General features: G+C 41.2%; 1 protein-coding gene across 6 annotated transcripts in view; it reads right to left on the reverse strand.

Annotated features, from left to right (window-relative positions):
- Positions 1-2,973: 2,973 nt before the first annotated feature.
- The window catches only part of LOC118396710 (chromodomain-helicase-DNA-binding protein 2-like), a 38,919-nt gene continuing 21,840 nt past the window's right edge, over positions 2,974-20,052 (reverse strand). For 3 of the 6 annotated variants that reach the window (XM_035791079.2, XM_052465755.1, XM_052465757.1), the window contains 28 exons: positions 19,994-20,035; positions 19,696-19,877; positions 19,423-19,547; positions 19,021-19,237; positions 18,831-18,920; positions 18,471-18,661; positions 18,152-18,340; positions 17,860-18,019; positions 17,479-17,631; positions 16,682-16,753; positions 16,102-16,251; positions 15,724-15,872; positions 13,056-13,152; positions 12,800-12,892; positions 12,505-12,678; positions 11,785-11,963; positions 11,517-11,698; positions 11,285-11,423; positions 10,237-10,387; positions 10,005-10,121; positions 9,700-9,822; positions 9,389-9,520; positions 9,054-9,167; positions 6,970-7,148; positions 6,693-6,792; positions 5,527-5,731; positions 5,132-5,381; positions 2,974-4,972 (listed from right to left, as the gene is read on the reverse strand). In XM_035791079.2, the coding sequence (XP_035646972.1) occupies positions 4,681-4,972; positions 5,132-5,381; positions 5,527-5,731; positions 6,693-6,792; positions 6,970-7,148; positions 9,054-9,167; positions 9,389-9,520; positions 9,700-9,822; positions 10,005-10,121; positions 10,237-10,387; positions 11,285-11,423; positions 11,517-11,698; positions 11,785-11,963; positions 12,505-12,678; positions 12,800-12,892; positions 13,056-13,152; positions 15,724-15,872; positions 16,102-16,251; positions 16,682-16,753; positions 17,479-17,631; positions 17,860-18,019; positions 18,152-18,340; positions 18,471-18,661; positions 18,831-18,920; positions 19,021-19,237; positions 19,423-19,547; positions 19,696-19,877; positions 19,994-20,035 (4,247 nt within the window). In that variant the 3' untranslated portion in view covers positions 2,974-4,680. Of the gene's footprint in view, positions 4,973-5,131; positions 5,382-5,526; positions 5,732-6,692; positions 6,793-6,969; positions 7,149-9,053; positions 9,168-9,388; positions 9,521-9,699; positions 9,859-10,004; positions 10,122-10,236; positions 10,388-11,284; positions 11,424-11,516; positions 11,699-11,784; positions 11,964-12,504; positions 12,679-12,799; positions 12,893-13,055; positions 13,153-15,723; positions 15,873-16,101; positions 16,252-16,681; positions 16,754-17,478; positions 17,632-17,859; positions 18,020-18,151; positions 18,341-18,470; positions 18,662-18,830; positions 18,921-19,020; positions 19,238-19,422; positions 19,548-19,695; positions 19,878-19,993; positions 20,036-20,052 lie in introns of those variants that run through there. The other 3 variants (XM_035791080.2, XM_052465758.1, XR_008066426.1) reach the window with 3 other exon arrangements.

Raw genomic sequence — 20,052 nt, forward strand, 5'->3', positions numbered from 1 at the left:
AATAATACATGGGAAAAAGTGTTAAACAAATCAAAATACTCTCTCAACCAGCTTCATGAGGTAGTCACCTGGAATTCATTTAAATTAACAGGTGTGCCTTGTTAAAAGTGAATTTGTGGAATTTCTTTCCTTTTTTAATGCATTTGAGCCAATCAGTTGTGTTGTGACAAGGTAGGGCTGGTATATATATATAAGATAGCCCTATTTGGTAAAAGACCAAGTCCGTATCATGGCAAGAACATCTCAAATAAACACAGAAATGACAGTCCCTCGTTACTATACGACATGAAGGTCAGTCAATCCGGAACATTTCAAGAACTTAGATAGGTTCTTCAACTGCAGTCACAAAAACCATCAAGCGCTATGATGAAACTGGCTCTCATGAGGACTGCCACAGGAAAGGAAGACCTAGATTTACCTCATTAGAGTTAACTGCACCTCAGATTGCAGCCCAAATAAATGCTTCACAGAGTTCACACATCTCAACATCAACTGTTTAGAGGACACTGTGTGAATCAAGCCTTCATAGTTGAATTGCTGCAAAGAAACCACTACTAAAGGACACCAATAATAAGAAGAGACTTGCTTGGGCCAAGAAACACGAGCAACGGACAATAGACTGGTCAAAATCTGTCCTTTGGTCTGATGAGTCCAAATTTGAGATGTCTTTGTGAGATGCAGAGTAGGTGAACGGATGATTTCTGCATGCGTGGTTCCCATCGTGAAGCATGTGTGATGATGCTTTGCTGGTGACACTGTCAGTGATTTATTTAGAATTCCAGGCACTCTCAACCAGCATGGCTACCACAGCATTCTACAGCGATACTCCATCCCATCTGGTTTGTGCTCAGTGTTTTTGTTTTTCAACAGGACAATGACCCAACACAACAAGCTGTGTAAGGGCTATATGACCAAGGAGAGTGATGGAGTGCTGTATCAGATGACCTGCCCTTCACAATCAGCCGCCCTCAACCCAATTGAGATAGTTTGGGATGAATTGGACAGCAGAGTGAAGGAAAAGCATATGTGGGAACTTCAAGATAGTTGGAAAAGCATTCCAGGTGAAGCTGGTTAGAGCAGTGGGCAAAGCTGTCAAGGCAAAATATTTAGATTTGCTTAATACTTTTTTGTTACTACATAATTTCATATTTGTTATTTCATAGTGCTGTCTTCACTATTATTATACAATGTAGTAAATAGAGAAAATAAAGAAACTATTGAATGAGTAGGTGTCCAAAATGTTGACTGGTACACACAGTTGAAGTGGGAAGTTGACATACACCTTAGCCAAATACATTTAAACTCAGTTTCACAATTCCTGACATTTAATCCAAGTAAAAATTCTGTTTTAGGTCAGTTAGGATCACCACGTTATTTTAAGAATGTGAAATGTCAGAATAATAGTAGAGAGAATGATTTATTTCAGCTTTTATTTCTTTCATCACATTCTCAGTGGGTCAGAAGTTTACATACACTCAATTAATATTTGGTAGCATTGCCTTTAAATTGTTTAACTGGGTCAAACGTGTCAGGTAGCCCTCCACAAGCTTCCCACAATAAGTTGGGTGAATTTTGGCCCATTCCTCCTAACAGAGCTGGTGTAACTGAGTCAGGTTTGTAGGCCTCCTTGCTCGTACATGCTTTTTCAGTTCTGCCCACAAAATTTCCATAGGATTGAGGTCAGGGCTTTGTGATGGCAACTCCAATACCTTGACTTTGTTGTCCTTAAGCCCTTTTGCCACAACTTTGGAAGTGTGCTTGGGGTCATTGTCCATTTGGAAGACCCATTTGCAACCAAGCTTTAACTTCCTGACTGATGTCTTGAGATGTTGCTTCAATATATCCACTTTATTTCCCCCTCAGGATGCCATCTATTTTGTGAAGTACACCAGTCCCTCCTGCAGCAAAGCACCCCCACAACAGGATGTAGCCACTGACGTGCTTCACATTTGGGAAGGTGTTCTTCGGATTGCACGCCTCCCCCTTTTCCGACAAACATAATGGTCAATATGGCCAAACAGCTATTTTTGTTTCATCAGAACAGAGGACATTTCTCCAAAAAGTACAATCTTTGTCCCTATGTGTAGCTGCAAACCATAGTCTGGCTTTTTTTATGGCGGTTTTGGAGCAGTGGATTCTTCCTTGCTGCTCAGCCTTTCAGGTTATGGTGATATAGGCCTCATTTAACTGTGGATATAGATACTTTTGTACCCGTTTCCTCCAGCATTTTCACAAGCTCCTTTGCTGCTGTTTGGGATTGATTTGCACTTTTCGCACCAAAGTACGTTCATTTCTAGGAGAGAATGCGTCTCCTTCCTGAGCGGTATGACGGATGCGAGGTCCCATGGTGTTTATACTTGCCTACTATTGTTTGTACGGATGAACGTGGTACCTTCAGGTGTTTGGAAATTTCTCCCAAGGATGAACCAGACTTGTGGAGGTCTACAATTTTTTTTTCTGAAGTCTTGGCTGATTTCCCCATGATGTCAAGCAATGAGGCACTGAATTCAAAGGTAGGCCTTGAAATTCATCCAGAGGTACACCTCCAATTGACTCAAATATTGTCAATTAGCCTATCAGAAGCTTCTAAAGCCATGACCATTTTCTGGATTTTTCCCAAGCTGTTTAAAGGCAGTCGACTTAGTGTATATACATTTCTGACCCACTGGAATTGTGATACAGTGAATGTGAAATAATCTGTAAACATTGTTGGAAAAATTACGTGTCATGCACAAAGTAGTTGTCCTAACAGACTTGCCAAAACTACAGTTTGTTAACAAGACATTTGTGGAGTAGTTGAAAAATGAGTTTTAATGACTCCAACCTAAGTGTATGTAAACATCCGACTTCAACTGGACATACATACACAAACTTGTAATAATATAGGCAAGAACTGTCCAAGACGCGAAGCATGCGGATGGACGCCTTTAGGTCTTTGACTATACTGGATGAAAAAACAACAGTGAACATATGTTTTATAATGTAGCAAAGTTTAATACATATGTCTATAAACATATTGACAGTATATTTCACGTGGAGTGGCTTTCTCACAAATATAAATTATTTAGGCTTGTTTTCAAAAACACAACTCCAGGGACTGTAGTGTGGAGAAAAGGAAGGTGGTGTTGGTTGGCTATTCCTTCTATCAGATATGCCCACAGAGGACATAACACTGATTCATCATTTTTGATAAATCATTTTCCCAAGATCTTTTGGGGAGTTGCAGAAGAACATGACAAACAATATCATTTTGTTCCCACCACCAGTCTTCGCTTAACAAGCATGCCACGTTACACAATCATCCATTGAGAACAATCTCAAGAAATGACTGTTTAATACTGCATCATCTCTGTAGAAGAGTACAGTAAATGTCCATAACTCATCCCACTGGGTACACACATTGGTTAAATCAGTTGTTTCCATGTCATTTCAATTAAATGTGTCCAGTAGGATATACAGTATGAAAATATTCACAGAAATAAGGCACAAATGGAGAAGCACACCAGAAATCATAAGAACCACAGCAGGGCCAGTCTCTGGTTTGGCACTAAAACAGAATGACCAATAACAGCTTGTCATCAACCACATCTGTAAACACTCAAGTGTACCTTAGAAAATCGATCAGTGGTTACACTGCTGTCACTGTCACATAACTATAGAAAATGAAAAAATGATTTCCAGATTCTTCTCAAACATAGCGCAATACTTTTACGGGTTGACTAAGCCAGTAGAGTGCAGTACTAATTGTGCAATGTAAGATGCAAAAGTACCATTCATACATAGGATAGAGAGAAATATGGTTTAAATGACAAATTCTTTGCACACCTACAAATAAACGTGGTTAGGGATAACTTTAACAGTCAGTGTTCTTCTGAAGCTTTGCACAACTAATTACCTTAAATAATGTTTATAAACATGTCCTTCTCATTAGGTCCTTAACCACTGATCCGCTACTAAGTTATCATAAACAAAACAAAAAGACAATGAATGTCTTTACAGAAGAATGATTATCAACACTAATGACAAATGCTCATTAAAACACTTTAAATAGCAATTCTGAGAACTAGGTACTGGTGTGACTAACTTACTATTCGTCTTCAATTTAGACAGAAGGATGCACTTATTTTTATTTAGGGAAAGAATGAATCTCTATGAAATTATGATAGTTTCATAACCAGGTCAAGATGAATAAACATTACTTTTATTATAATGGCATAAAGCTAAACAAAAAAAAATCAAAGTATTTGGGAATAATCCCATACCGCTAACATTTAAAAGGCTAAATACTTCAGACACTTCAATGATTCCAGATCAGTCATCATCAATTTTTCCCCACATAATAGTCCATAGGACTAACTATCCATAGGCATTCTACAGACTCATCACTAACACTGACTGGTTGTCATTTCAACAACAAAAACATTGCTTAGTGTGATACATACTCCATAATGTTGAACACTTTTCTACATGGGCACAGACACAGATCGTTACCACAATCACACCTGGGGGAGGGATGTGGAGAGTTTGGTGTTTGCTGGTAAACAGAGTATTTGTCAATTCCGTTTCCGACTGAGGTTGTCTGGCCAAGCGAAACAGTGAGTCTAGCCAGCCCAGACCTGTCCTTCAGCAGCACCACTGTGTTCCTCACCTGGACAACACCTTTCCATTCAGTGACAGGCCTCATGTCTTCCTGTTGTTCCAGTTTAAATCAGCCCCTGCTGCTTTACGCTCTGCAGTCCGCTCTGCGTTTGGCGAGCGTGAGTCCTGGGGGGACTTCTGAGCCTGTGGGGAGCGTGGGTCCAGCAGGGGAGGGGGTTTGTTGTCTGGATAGGGCCGGGTGAAGTGTTCTTGCCCTGTTGGCCCCCTTTGCTCCAGCATCCTCCCCCTGAAGTCCTGGGGATGGCCTCCTCCACTCCTGAAGTCTTGGGGAGGACGGAAGTCATCGCCGCGTCTACGCTTGGCGTCTGGATGTCTGAAGTGAGAGGGATGATGTCTTACAAAGCTTACGACTACAGAGCTACAAGATACCACAACACTTATGGTTTTAGCATTACATTCCAATATTGACAAATAAATAATCTAGACATTATTGGGTTTGAAAAGATGAGACCTAATTGTGAGTGTTTCTCACCTGTCATAATAGGCCCGGCGGTCCCTGTGATCCTGGTCGTTGTCATACTGGTCATATGGCCTCTTCCGCGGGGAGTTGCTGCTGCCGCTACGGTAACTACTACAGCTACTGCGGTAGGAGTCTTCACGTGGATGACGGTCGCCATAGTGATGGTCCTTATATCGATGGGCGTCATATGGGTGATGTCGCTCACCTTGCCAGGATTGATTGCTATTTCCAGGGTAGTTGTATTTACGATCTCTCTGCCAATCTTCTCGATCGGTCATCATGAGATAAAATACAGTGGGCCATGAGATATGTTGTGCTCTTTTCTAAAATTAGAAATCCTCACAATTGCTGCCAAGTTGTAGAATTGTATACTTCAGATTTGATAAGACCAAATAAACAGCTCTTACCATCATTTCCAAAGTGTCTGTTGTTGGATTTGTTATAGCCTTCTCTGTGGTGACCTTGGGGGGATGTGGGAGAGGGGCGAGGCATGCCTGGATGAGACTTAGATGATGGCTGGGTGCCGGTGGAGTCTCGACTGGAATTAGACGCCTCTGCTCTGAAAGACTTCTTCTTGCCCGACGGGTCATCCCCCTTTTTTTTATGCTCCTTCTGAAAATGAGCAAAGGACAATGGAAGGGTTAAGCAGAGGACCGAGCAAAAATATCAGACAAATGATTGGCTGACTGTACTTGTTACAAAAACCTGAAAGTTTTGATTAGTGCTGAGCGATTAATTATTTGTGAGGACATTGTGATTCTTAAAAAGTAATCATGGTTTTCAGTTTCAATAAACATAAAAAAATGTATTATGAAATAATGACGGTATAATAATTTTAGACATTTTACTGGAAATTCCAAAGCAAAAAGTTGCAAACATTCAATTGGCAAAACATAGAAGATACTCCATTGTCTCCATCAGGTCCACATCGTATAGACATCAATAGAAAAATAGAAATTACTATGAAATAATAAAAAAATGTCAGTTGTGTATATTATTTCGTTTTTATTTAATGACTACTCTTTTTCATTCCTTAAAAGTAATCATCTCATCTCAGGCACTAACAGTCAGCCAGCCAGCCTGCTCATGCCGCAGAGCTGTTTTGGCAAAATAGTTTCACTATTTCTTCAAAGTGTCTCTGTCCCTCTTGTCGTTATGTTGTGTACATTGTGCTCACATGCGTTCTGTGTGAATCTAACGTAGCGGGTGTAAAAGTGTATCTGTCCAGAGATCTGTATACAATGACGAGATGCTCATGTCTATGCCCTAATAATGCTAGTCGTCATCCGAAAGGCAGGCTAAAAGTTCAGGTCCAAAATAAGTCCACAGAAACACATTGGGTTTATTTTGGACAGATTTGGCGAGAGTGTAACCCTCTGGCTTCGCCACTTTCTGTCTGATCTGTCTACGAGCTGGGCTAAACTAGGTTGAATATTTAGGCTCACAAAAAAAATGGAATTCAAATAAATGAACCGCTGCCGGGCAATTAGTTGTTTAATAACCAGAAAAAAGCGAACGATTGGTCTATCACTCAGCACTAGTTTTGATACTGGGAGAAAAGAGATCAGATCACCTCCTCCTCCTGAGACCGCTTCTTCTGAGCCATCTTGTACAGCTTGTGAAGTTTCCTCGCTCCGAACTCTGTGAACTTGGACACAAAAATCCAGAGATTCCTGCCAAACAAAGAGAGACATCTTAGTAAGAGTTACCCTTAATATGGAGAACGATTTTAATGAAACTCAAATGGTATCAGAATTAATAACATAAGACTGACCTAAATGACCACGGAGTAGGTTTCATAATCAAACCTTCAATGCAAACAACTATCTTGTGGTTGAATGAGGGCTTACCGACGCCATGTTTTGACATGCTCTGAGTCGCTGTAGGCTTTAAGGCACTCAGTGATGCGGTCTCCTATCTTCAGCAGGCAGGTGCGTGTGTGTTGGAGCTGCTCCTGAACAGACAGGCCCTCGTCAGGCTTATCCAGCTGCTTCAGAGCCTTCTTCACCGGCCTCATGCGCTCCTTACACTGGACAGACACACACAGTTTACTCAGCTAAGTAAAAGTGAGCTCTTAGTCAAAAATGATCCATATGTTTCAATTATCCTCCGCTGTACAGATGTAGGATCTGAATTTGATCCAATTTGCTACAGCAGGACAATAATCCTGCAGCAACAGTAAATGTGAATTATTATGTGGATTATAATTAATGGACATTTTTGTAGGGATTTAAAAATTTTTCGTGAGGTCAAATCAAGTCAGATTTCAAAATTGAAATTACAAACTTTAGAAGCCTTGTAAAAACTAAAAACACACTACAAGTTTGCATTTCCTGCTGTCCAGAACAATTCTCAACAACAAAAGAGTGATCAAATGAAGATCTTACATTTGTAACGGCACCTCCATTATGCTTGTCACGTTAAATGGCTTATGGTTGGCGGCAGGTAGCCTAGCGGTTCAGAGTGTTGCTCCAGAAACTGAAAGGTCACTTGTTCGAATCCCCAAGCCGACTAGGTGAAAATTCTGTTGTGTGTAATTGCTCTTATAAGTTGATCTGGATAAAAGAGTCTGCTAAATGACTAGTTTGGCTCCTGAAAGCCATGGTATGAGATACAATTTACCAACATTATGACGCAAAACTAATTGTTTACTGTTCTAATTTACATTGGTAACCAGTTTATAATAGCAACAAGGCACCTCGGGGGTTTGTGTTTTATGGCAGCCCTTAGTTGCCCTTTAGAACAGCCCTTAGTTGTGGTCATATAACCACACCCACTCCGGGCTTTATTGCTTAAAACCTGTTGCGACTTTTCATTTTTGGATAAAAAAACGTTTCCGTTTTAAACAAGATAGTTTGTCATGAAAAGATGCTCGACTATGCATATAATTGACAGCTTTGGATAGAAAACACTGACGTTTCCAAAACTGCAAAGATATTGTCTGTGAGTGCAACAGAACTGATGTTACAGGCGAAACCCAGATAAAAATCCAATCAGGAAGTGCCACATTTTTTGAAACCGCCTCATGCCATTGACTCCTTATATGGCTGTGAATGAGCTACAAATGAGCTTACGTTTTCTACGTATTGTATTCCCCAAGGTGTCTACAGCATTGTGACGTCTTTTTACACATTTATGTTGAAGAATAGCCGTAAGGGACCACATTTAGCAAGTGATGATGGCTCCCGCAGAAAATCTTGCATAAAGTACACAAGTAGCCATTTTTCCAATCGCTTCTTATGAGAAACCAATTGTCCTGACGGATATATTATCGAATAGATATGTGAAAAACACCTTGAGGATTGATTCTAAACAACGTTTGCCATGTTTCTGTCGTTATTATGGAGCTAATTTGGAAAAAAGTTCAGCGTTGTCGTGACTGCATTTTCCGATCGATTTCTCAGCCAAACGTGAAGACCAAACGGAGCTATTTCGCCTACAAAAAATAAGTTTTTGGGAAAAAAAGGAACATTTGCTATCTAACTGGGAGTCTCCTGAGTGAAAACATCCGAAGCTCTTCAAAGGTAAATTATTTAATTTGATTGCTTTTCTTATTTTCGTGAAAATGTTGCCTGCTGGTAGCAGAGCCTAGCCATAGCATTATGCCATGATAAACTTACACAAATGCTTGTCTAGCGTTGGCTGTAAAGCATATTTTGAAAATCTGAGATGACAGTGTGATTAACAAAAGGCTAAGCTGTGTCTCAATATATTTCATTTGTGATTTTCATGAATAGGAAGATTTTCTAGGAAGATTTATGTCCGCTGCGTTATGCTAATTAGTTTGAGGTTATGGTTACGCTTCCGCGTGCGGGTTTGAGAGTCATGAGAAGTTAAATGTAAAATGTTATTAACACCTACATTAGTCTTGTATGTAGTGAATAATATATCCTTATCCTGTCCATGTCAGTAGGGACATGGTGTAATGACTCACAATGCTGAAGGTCTCCTGGTCCAGCTCGTCGTCATCCTCTCCGATGGGAACAGGGTCACTTCCAGCAGTAATGTGGACCGGCCCCTGGGGCTTCTTCCCTTTGGCTCCTTTAGCCTGAAACAGACAAACAGACACCACTCAGCAGGGCAACACAGATCTTAACACCTGCACAGCAACACTTCAACCTGCTGGTCCAAGAACAATCTGATAACCTAATCTGTTCATCCACCCATCTAACAAAAGTTCCCCATTTGTTCAGACACAGGAAAGGTTAGTGGGTGTGAAATTGTATACTACCGCAGAACAATGCATAAAGTTCACGACTGCTAAAGTACCTTTTCTTTTTTTGTCTTGGGACGTTTGTCTTTTTCCACCTCTTTTTTAGGAGTTCCCTGTTTTTCTTTGTTCTCTTTGTTATCCTTTTTCTTCTGTCTCTTCTTTGAGGGAGTTTTTTCTGTCCTGTCATCCTGGTTAAATAAAGAGCAGAAAGGTAAATAAGTAAACCAGTTCTGGTGGATTACAAAGACTGCATCATGTTGCTATTGTGTTCTCTATCCCGGTATTCTGTAACCAACAGGGAATTCCCTTGTAAAAAGGCAGGTGGGTTTTATAGGCAGGTTGCGCTGGGTCTTTCGAGGTGACTTACCCTCACCTCCCCTTCCTCGGAGGGGTTGTCTGACAGGCGAGAGGGGGAAATGTAATTTCCCTGCTCATCTTTAGGGGCCTTGTTCTCTTTCTTCACCCGAGGCTTCCTCTGCTTCACTTTGACCTGGGGGGGATATGATCAGCCAAGGGGATATGTGCTCTATTGTGAAGAGACCAATACCAGACAGAATGTAAGGAAGAGCATTATTGAATGGATTTGCATATAGATAATCCAAGGGGATCAGATGCATAGGCATTACCATTCCCTATGGTCCTGATAAACAGAGCAGCGAGGTCTTTGCTTACCTCGTCCTTAGTGACTTCTTTACTCTCCACTTCTTTCTTCAACGTCTTCAGAAGATAGTCCACTCTGCCCTGCAACTGCTTCCCTTGGGGTTTCTTATCTGGGTCATCGGGGATAATCTGGAATACAGATTTTAATACAATTTGTTACCAGAAGAATAAAATGCACCCACACTGCTTTACTGAGTTCCACAGCTATCTGAGAAATATTTGATTCTGACATTCTGATGGTTACCTTGTCTGCAAGTTTGAGATCCGGATCGGTCTTCATCAGATCCCAGTTGCCGTAGCCATGCTCATAGACCCCCAGCAACAGTTGAGTGTCATCCTGCAGATCCCAGTCCACGTCAAAGTGTGGCACCTTCACTCTGCAAGTCAGTTGGAACCTATGGCAGGAAGAGGAGGAGAGGTGGTCAAACCCTCTGCTACTGCTGCCCATCAAGATAATGCTCTGGTGTCTGCATCAGTTGTTACAACTTTAACCCTTTACAGTCGTGGGAATTGGCCTATATGGATAGGGATACATTGAAATGTTTCTAACAGGAAAAAAATCTGGAAATGCATAACCATGGTAGAAATGAAAAGGGAACAGTTAGGAGATTATGGTAAATTATTAGACTAGAGGTACAGACAACAGTTCACCTGACAATCCAAACACTACACTAGTTTTTTGTGGATTTTACATTTACTGTATTAGACGTATTTGTTGATAACGAAATCTGAAAATACTCAGTCAGTAACATGGTAAGAATTTTCTTAGAAATTAGAAATAAGACAAAAAAGGGTTTGAATGAGAGATCCACACACCTCTCCAAAGTGTGCACAGTTCCTAAGTAATTTCAATGCACTTATGACTCAAAGAAAAGTCTTAAAAAAAAAAAAAAAAAAATTGAGCTCTCCTGGCTGTGCCGTTGATGAACTAGATAGAGTAAGCACACTTCTAATTGTTTTGAACACAGCCCCCCCCCCCTCCACATAATTACTGTTTACGCAATTCAAAATCTATTACAAAATCGCAATCTGCAAATTCAAGTTCAAGTTGCTTGTAGAGGCTCAAGTTCAGAACGGCTGTCAGTCAAAACCCATACAGAGCTGTGAAGCGGAGACCCTACGCTCTGTCGTCATGTATAGCATGTTACTGTACAGCCACTGTGTTTCGATTTACTCACTTATTAGTGTCCAAAGCTACCATTTTCAACCCGAATAGGAATATTTATTTTCTCTGCATATTCATCTGATAAAATGATTCATATGCCTCAGATATACCTGCAATGGTATCTTACTTGTTTCTCTCAGCAGGATTAGCTGGCACAACTTTGTGCAGTGGCTCAAACTCCTCCTCATGCTGAATGATGGACTTCGCATTGACCTGCACTCCTGAGATTTTTATGTTTATACCTCTGCGCTTCCCAGGACCTTTGGCTAAAGGAACAGGGTATACATGAGTAAAAACAACACACTTGTTAGCCATAATTCCCCCAAAACAGAGTCATGCAGACAGTCAGAATGTCACACCTTCACTGGGGTTCTCTCTGAGGTGCTCTTCGTGCTCTTGGACAGCCGTCACACAGCTGTTGTGGATCAGCTCTCCCAGTCTCTTCAGGTCTGCCTGGGATTTTTCCACCAGCTCAGAGTCCCGGGCAATGCACTCCAGCCTTTCAAGCGGAGCTGCAAATTTCTTGTAAGCCTTGATGAACCTGATAAAGGAAAGAGTAAAACATTAACCTTAACTATTTAATGAAACTTTGAAAAACCATTTGGTTTAATGTATAAAGACACCTACATACTGTACCTGCGGATCTCTGCATCAGTAAAACCCTCCACGTTGTTCTTGCGGGCTCTGGGCCTTCCTCTCCTCTTTGGCTTCTTGTCATCACCGCTGTCGTCCGTCTCGCTCTCAGAGCCTGAGGAACGGTGCTTCAGCTTGGAGCCAATGTCACTGTCACTGTCGTTAGCCTGGGGCTGCAAGACACAAGACAACCTTCAGACACAACAAGCAAAACCTAATTCCTACAGAATGTAGTTGCCAAGTTCCCTTTTGTGTTATGGATACTTCTAAATGCTTAAATTATGAGCTTTTACAATAATAAGAAATAAAATCATGATCAAATCTAATCGTCAATAATGATAATTTATCTCCATATTGAATCATTTTGAGATGACGCTTCCATGCATTTAGATCTTCAACAGGAGAGGATATTATCTGTGTGATAGAAAGACCCACTGAAATAAAACCTAATGATTTATTAAGGGAAGCTTCTTATGCGGTAGATTCACACACAGTGGAATCACCTACACAGGCAGTAAAAACCTCATTACTCATGACCACCCCATCATATCCCCCTGACTGAGATCAGTAGAGTACACAGCTCAGCAGCACACTAGGAAAGCCCCTTCACTCACACAGCCAACTGTGCTGCACCATGTAGCAGTCACATCGTGCTCCTGCTCTAGAGAGAAGACCTAATGTGAGATATGTGTATATGTGTTCTCTCCTGCTTACCCTCTTGTTGGAGCTCCTGCTCCTGGGCAGCATGTAGATGTCCTCCATCTCCTTCTGCTTCTGCTCTTCCTCCAGCTTCCGCCTTTGGTCCTCAGGGATGATGTCGTCCCAGTCAGGTACCGTCCGCTCCACCAGGTCTGGAGCACTCTCCTCCATGTTGGAGAAGTTGGCCACCTGGAGGAACACAGAACACATGTACTGTCAGACTGGGAGTAGAGTGGCTAGTGTAGTAGCTAAAGATATTCCTGCAGATTTGGTTCAAATCAGGCTCAGAGTTGGATCAACTTCTAGGTACCTTGAACTGAGAGAGAAGCTCATCTGTGGCACTGGATCCGTGGTCGCTTTCTCTGGTTTCAGCCAACCGCAAGATCTCATCGATATCCATCTCCTGCGAGGGCCAAAAGAGAACAGCACAAGGTAAATTACAAATAACACAGACATTTGGCAAATATGGAAATATGGAAGTATGAAAATCTGTCATTAATACTCTTACGAATTACCGGTTTCAACACTTTTCAAAGCACATAATCAATAGAAATGTGTCTATGTACCGTAGGTTCAGTCTCCTCTCCTTCTGCCTCTTTGAACAGATCTTCAGCTCCAAACTTCAGGATGGCAGTCAACTCATCTTTGTTGAATGGGTTGGAACTGGGAAAAGAAGTTGAGGTTGTTAACTTCACTAGGGTAGGGGGCAGCATTCGGAATTTTGGATGAAAAGCGTGCCCAAAATAAACTGCCTGCAACTCAGGCCCAGAAGCTAGGATATGCATATAATTAGGTAGAAAACACTAACCTTTCCAAAACTGTTAAAATAATGTCTGTAAGTATAACAGAACTGATATGGCAGACGAAAACCCGAGGAAAATCCAACCAGGAAGTACTATTATTTTGAAAGGCTGTTTTTCCATTGAAAGCCTATCCACCATACAAAGACTTAGGACCCAGTTCATAAGCTCTATGGCTTCTTATGCATGTGGCCAGTCTTTAGGCATTGTTTCAGACTTTTACTCTGAAAAATTAGGGAGATACAGCACTTTCAATCAGTGGCCAGTGGAAATTTCCAGACATCAGCCATGCTCCTGATGGGGAACTCGCCTTTCTTGTTTCTCTTTGTCTATTGACAAAGCTTTTGTCCGGTTTAAATATTATTGATTACTTATGACAAAAACAATTGGATGGTTGATTTTAAACATTGTTTGGCATGTTTCTAGTAACTTTTATTGTACATTTATTTTTACCTTTCGACTGGACTTAGCACACGCTCCTTAACTTCTCTAGGGTAGGGGGCAGCATTCGGAATTTTGGATGAAAAGCATGCCCAAATTAAACTGCCTGCTACTCGGGCCCAGAATATATGATATGCATACACCTGGTAGATTTGGATAGAAAACACTAAACTTTCCAAAACTGTTAAAATAGTGTCAGAGTATAACAGGACTGATTTGGCAGGCGAAAACCTGAGAAAAATCCATTCAGGGTTTTCTTTTTTTGTGTGTAGTTTTCTATTCAATTCCATTACAGTATCCATTGACGTAGGACTCAAATTGCAGTTCCTATGCCTTCCACTAGATGTCAACAGTCTTTAGAAATAGTTTCAGGCTTGTATTCTGAAAAAAATAGGGAGTAAGAGCAGTCGGAATGAGTGGACCTTGCCGTGTCACAGAGCTTTTCATGCGTGATACCGAGAGAGTGCCTTTCTTGTTTACCGTTTATATTGACGACGTTATTGTCCGGTTGAAATATTATCGATTATTTAGGCAAAAAAAACAACCTGAGGATTGAATATAAACATCGTTTGACATGTTTCTATGAACTTCACGGATACAATTTGGATTTTTTTGTCGGCGTGTGAACCTGTGATTTACTGAAGAAAACGCACGCACAAAACTGAGGTTTTTGGATATAAGAAGACTATCGAACAAAAGGAACATTTATTGAGTAAATTAATGTCTTCTGAGTACAACCATATGAAGATCATCAAAGGTAAGGGATTAATATTATCTCTATTTCTGACTTGTTTAACTCTTCTACTTCGCTGGTTACTGTTTGTAATGATTTGTCTGCTGGGCTATGTTCTCAAATAATTGTAAGGTATGCTTTCGCCATAAAGCATTTTAAAAATCTGACACCGTGGTTGGATTCACAAGAAGTTCATCTTTAAACCTATGTAAAATATGTTTTGTTTTCAAATTTTTTATAATGAATATTTCTGTATTTGAATTTGGAGCTCTGCAATCTCACTTGATGTTGGCCAGGTGGGACTCTAGCGTCCCACATACCCTAAAGGTTAAGCATTCAGATTACTGGACAAAAAGCTCAAACAAAAAATGAGTTTTTTTGGTCATAAAGAGAGACATTATCGAACAAAATGAACATGTATTGTCTAACATGGAGAGATGGGAGTGCCACCAGACACCAAAGGTAAGTGATTCATTTTAATGCCATTTCTGACTTTTGTGAGCACTCTCCTTGGCTGGAAAATGGCTGTATGGGTTTCTGTGGCTAAGTGCTGACCTAACATAATCGCAGTGTGCTTTCGCTGTAAAGCCTTTTTGAAATCTGACACAGCGGTTGCATTAAGGAGAAGTTTCTTTATTCGTATGTTTAACACTGCGTTGTATAATTTATCAATGTTTATGATGAGTATTTCTGTAATTTGATGTGGCTCTCTGCACTTTCACCGGAATTTTGTTTGAGACAATGCATTTCTGAACATAATGCGCCAATGTAAACTGCGATTTTTGGATATAAATATGAACTTTATCGAACAAAACATACATGTATTGTGTAACATGAAGTCCTATGACTGCCATCTGATGAAGATCAAAGGTTAATGATTAATTTAATCGCCATTTATGACTTTTGTGAGCCCTCTCCTTGGCTGGAAAATGGTTCTCTATGACTAGGTGCTGACCAAACAATCGCATGGTGTGCTTTCTCAGTAAAGCCTTTTTGAAATCGGTTAATGTGGTTGGATTTATAAGAAGTTTCTTTAAAATGGTGTATAATACTTGTATGTTTGAGGAATTTTAATTATGGGATTTCTGTTGTTTTGAATTTGGCGCCCTGCAATTTCACTGGCTGTTGTCATGGTGGGACGCTAGCGTCCTACTTGTACCAGAGAGGTTAAGAATATGAGGAATCTCATGTTTTCAGAAGTTACTCGTCAAACATGAAGCTATATCCAGACTAACAGATTCCATGTTAAAGTGTCCTTACTTAGAATTTCCAGAGTTGTTATCCAGTACAGTTCGACCAGTGGTGTCCATTCTCTGAATGACAAGATGGTCCAAAACCATCTTCTTCTTGGCTCGCTCAATAATGTCTTCCTCCACAGATCCCTTTGTGACCAAGCGATAGATATTCACCTGTTCATTGAGACAAGGAGATATTTCAATCAAATGTTAATTGGTCACATTCACATATATAGCAGATGTTATTGCAGGCGTAGCGATATGCTTGTGTCTTACTTGGAAAGTTGGCAAAGACCTACATTTCCATGACGACTCTGCTCAAGTTAGCAGAATCAAGTCAGCTTGTGCTTAGCCAAGCCTGCCCTCAATACTAATTAATCACTATGGGTCTAGTTGTGGTTACCTGTTTCTTCTGGCCAATCCTGTGAGCCCTGGACTGAGCCTGCAGGTCGTTCTGAGGATTCCAGTCAGAGTCAAAGATGACCACAGTGTCTGCAGATGCCAGGTTGATCCCCAGCCCTCCAGCCCTGGTGGACAGCAGGAAACAGAAGTCCTGGACAGAGAGGAGAAATTATTATATAAAAAAACGAACCACCTTACATAGTGCATCACAGCCGACCTGATGAACATCGCAAAGGGATTAAATGCTTGAAGTTGAAAAACATGTCAAGCGTGATAATTGTTAGTGTGGCTTTAATTGTATGGGTAATTAGATATGTTGTTATCACTTCTTAAAGAAACGTTTTTTTCTTAACAGAATATCAATACTTCGACGTGGAAAATCCTAACATTCAAAGAAAATGAGATTCTAGTATCAATATGGAAATCTTGACAATATATACATCTCCTTGCGCATAAACATTCACAGAGTAACTGAAACATAACAACTAAGCCCTGACGCAGATACAGAGCTGACAAACACTGAAATTATCAACCCCTCCAATCTGCAACAGCTAAAACATCACATAGTTCCGATTACATACCTCAGAGCCTTCAGCATTAAAGTGGTCAAGTGCCTGTTTTCGTATTTCTCCCTTTATGGAACCATCCAGGCGCTGAGAAGAGAGGGAAGGAGAGACCTCAAACCTTGCCGAAACTCCCTCCGCCCTAAGATGCCACTGAGCAACGCTCAGCTATACATGCCATTATACGATCCATCAGGCAAGCAGCATATTGTCAGAGAGCAATACAGCAGTAAAGCTATGTCTACAGTGACTTAACCATGCTAAAGCCCAGCATGAAGACAGTGGGCACTCTGGCTTTGGGGACCAGCGAGTCCCCATTAAAAATAACTTGAGGATAAAAATAACCATATACACTATCAGTCTGCCAGTGCATGTATGCTGCAAAACTTACACATGAGCCGGTTAACACCAGAGTTGACACCAACACTGCTCCAATATCTCAACAGCTCCTCTACTGTTAACACCTTCACTAAGTCAATATAATAAATATGGAATAACATTTTTTATTTATTTCACCTTTATTTAACCAGGTAGGCTAGTTGAGAACAAGTTCTCATTTGCAACTGCGACCTGGCCAAGATAAAGCATAGCAGTTCGACATATACAACAACACAGAGTTACACATGGAATAAACAAAACATATAATGGAGATGTAAAATAACTAACAAGGAGATGTCATACTAAATACAAGAACAACAGGAGGAAGACTACTCCAATTTGTAAGTCGCTCTGGATAAGAGCGTCTGCTAAATGACTTAAATGTAAATGAAGGTTTGGACCTGCCTTGCCATCCCCTGGGCTGTGTTATACCCTACCTGGAATGGGTAGCGCTTCAGGGCCAGGTACTCAGCCAGAATGTCCAACATCCGCACCATCTGGGAGAAGATGAGGACTCGGTTGCCCCTCTCCCGAAGTCTGGTCAGCAGCTTGTCTAGTAGCACCAGCTTCCCACTGCCCCTCACCAATGCCTGAGATTCACACAAGGTAAGAGGTCAAATCTGTTCTCCACCGCTAAACAAACCAATATATTAGTGTGGGTTGCATGGAACCATGCTATTTTAAATCTAAGTATTTCTCAAAATTCAAAACAGCAAAAACAGAGGAGATAATAAGTTCACAGTCATTTGCAAGGTAAAGACTAATTCACATAACACACCTTTTAATGCGTTGAGCTGAGCTCTTATTGCTGGTCCTACCTGCAGGTGCTCCTGTTGAGTGTCACACTCCTCCTCGGGCTGCCTGATGAGGAAACCATGGTTAGTGCACTTCTTCAGCTCCATGACAATGTTGAGGAAACCAGATGAGCTGCCTCGGGTGCCTTTCTGCAAGGCTCTGAAGTTCCTGGTCAGAATCCACCTGAAACAATCACAAAACACATCACCAGTTAACTTCAATGACAAGGAGTAAGACCGTTTAGATACTGCTCAAATCATCTGTCCAGACTGGCAAACATTGATAGAGAGAAAAGCTACATATGAGGGAACATACTTGTAGTACTGCTTCTGCACAGCGGACATGTCCACACGGAGGATCTGTTCTACCTTGGCAGGCAGGGATTTCTCCACATCCTTCTTGACACGCCTAAGGAGGAAGGGCTCAAGGACTTTGTGGAGGCTCTGGTAGCCATTGTCAGTCCCTTTACCATGGTCGCATTCAAAATCTTCCCAATTCTCAAACCTTCAGGAGGGGGAAAAGTACAATTGGATTGGGATTACTGTAAATTAATATAAATGTATAGGCTGTTCTTCTCAAAGTCAGAATTTGCCAAAGTTTATCTGATGTATTTAATAATAAAATAAGTACATACTTGTCAGGCATGAGGAAGTGCAGAAGGGACCACAGCTCTTTGAGAGAGTTCTGCAGTGGTGTCCCTGTGATTAGAAGTCTGTGGTTGGACCGGAACTCGATCAGGGTTTTGTACAACAGGGAGTCATCATTCTTCAGCCTGTGAGCTTCGTCCACACCCAGGAAGGCCCAGTTTATGTTCCCCAACACTGCCTATGGACAGATCACACCAATAGAGTCAGCGGAGAGTTGCATTCAATCAAAGAATTCACTTTTTATTTCCATAAAAATAAAAATGTGTACTATTTTGGCAAGTACAAATCCAAGCTCATTTCTAAACATATCTGTATGAAAATACTTCCAAGCAATACTGATGCCTTACCTTGTCTTTCAGTAGAATTTCATACGTGGTTATAAGTGCATTGAACTTTATTCTCTTCGTCTGATGGCATACCCACTCATAGTCACGGATCTGTCCAACACAAAAGCAAAGCATTGGGGAACATTTACTTTTGGTTGGGCACAAGATCAAAACGCTTCTTTAGAGTTCTGTAAAGAGCAGATTTCCATACCGATTTCCTGCTCATCACATCTCCCAGGTAGACCACCACATTCATGTCGGGGGCCCAGGTGTCAAACTCTCTCTGCCAGGAGGTGAGGGTGGACAAGGGCACCACCACCAGAGAGGGCCCATACAGCTGGTGCTGGTGGAACAGGTAGGAAAGGAATGAGATGGTTTGGATGGTTTTCCCCAGACCCATCTCATCAGCCAGGATCACACTATTGCACCTGAAAAACACCGACCAGAGTCTTAGTGTACATTTGTGTTTTTACAAAAATGACATTCAAACTATCTAAATGGCAGGTAATTGACAATACACCTCAGTAAAGCATCAGTATAACCACTGAATGTGATGTTCCAAACCATAATAATCTGTTTCTCAATACAGCCTTCCTCGTGACTTGACGTGTACCTGCACCAGGAGTGAGCCAGCCAGTTCAGTCCATCTAGTTGGTAATCTCTCAGCAGCAGGTTCTCATCCCCAATGTACAATGGCTGGTTCTTCAGTGCAACAAATCTGGGCCTCTGTTTCAGCACCTGAAATTAGAGTAAGGAAATCACTGCACTGTTCTAAAATGACTATAGCTGTAGCGCTTGTGTTCTAGCTGATAGTCAACTTTAAATAAAACATTTGTGATAGGATACCATGTGCAATCCATCTAGTTAGGACACTTTCCTCACTCACTTTGCAGTCTTTGGAGGGGACTGTTTTGCTGGAGTTCCTGTTGGTGAAGCTGTCTATACAGTGCTGGAACTTCTTCCCCAGCAGAGCTCCATCCTCCCAGCTGCACTCTGAATAGGGCAGGCCCATCCACTTACACAGGTACTCCGGCTCATTGGACGACGACGCATTCTTGTGGCTGTGAGCTGATACACATTGAAAACAACATCTTTAGTTGAAGTGCTTTTCAGAATCAAAATGTGCTGTGTATGATAATGATGACGATATGATCATGATAATGTTGAGGATATGAGGAACTTACAAGGGAAATCAGACGGTCCCTGTGTCTTCCCTATTTTAGTCGCTGAAAATAAATATTTT

Source organism: Oncorhynchus keta, chromosome 17 (genome assembly GCF_023373465.1).
Source record: "Oncorhynchus keta strain PuntledgeMale-10-30-2019 chromosome 17, Oket_V2, whole genome shotgun sequence".
NCBI lineage: Eukaryota > Metazoa > Chordata > Actinopteri > Salmoniformes > Salmonidae > Oncorhynchus > Oncorhynchus keta.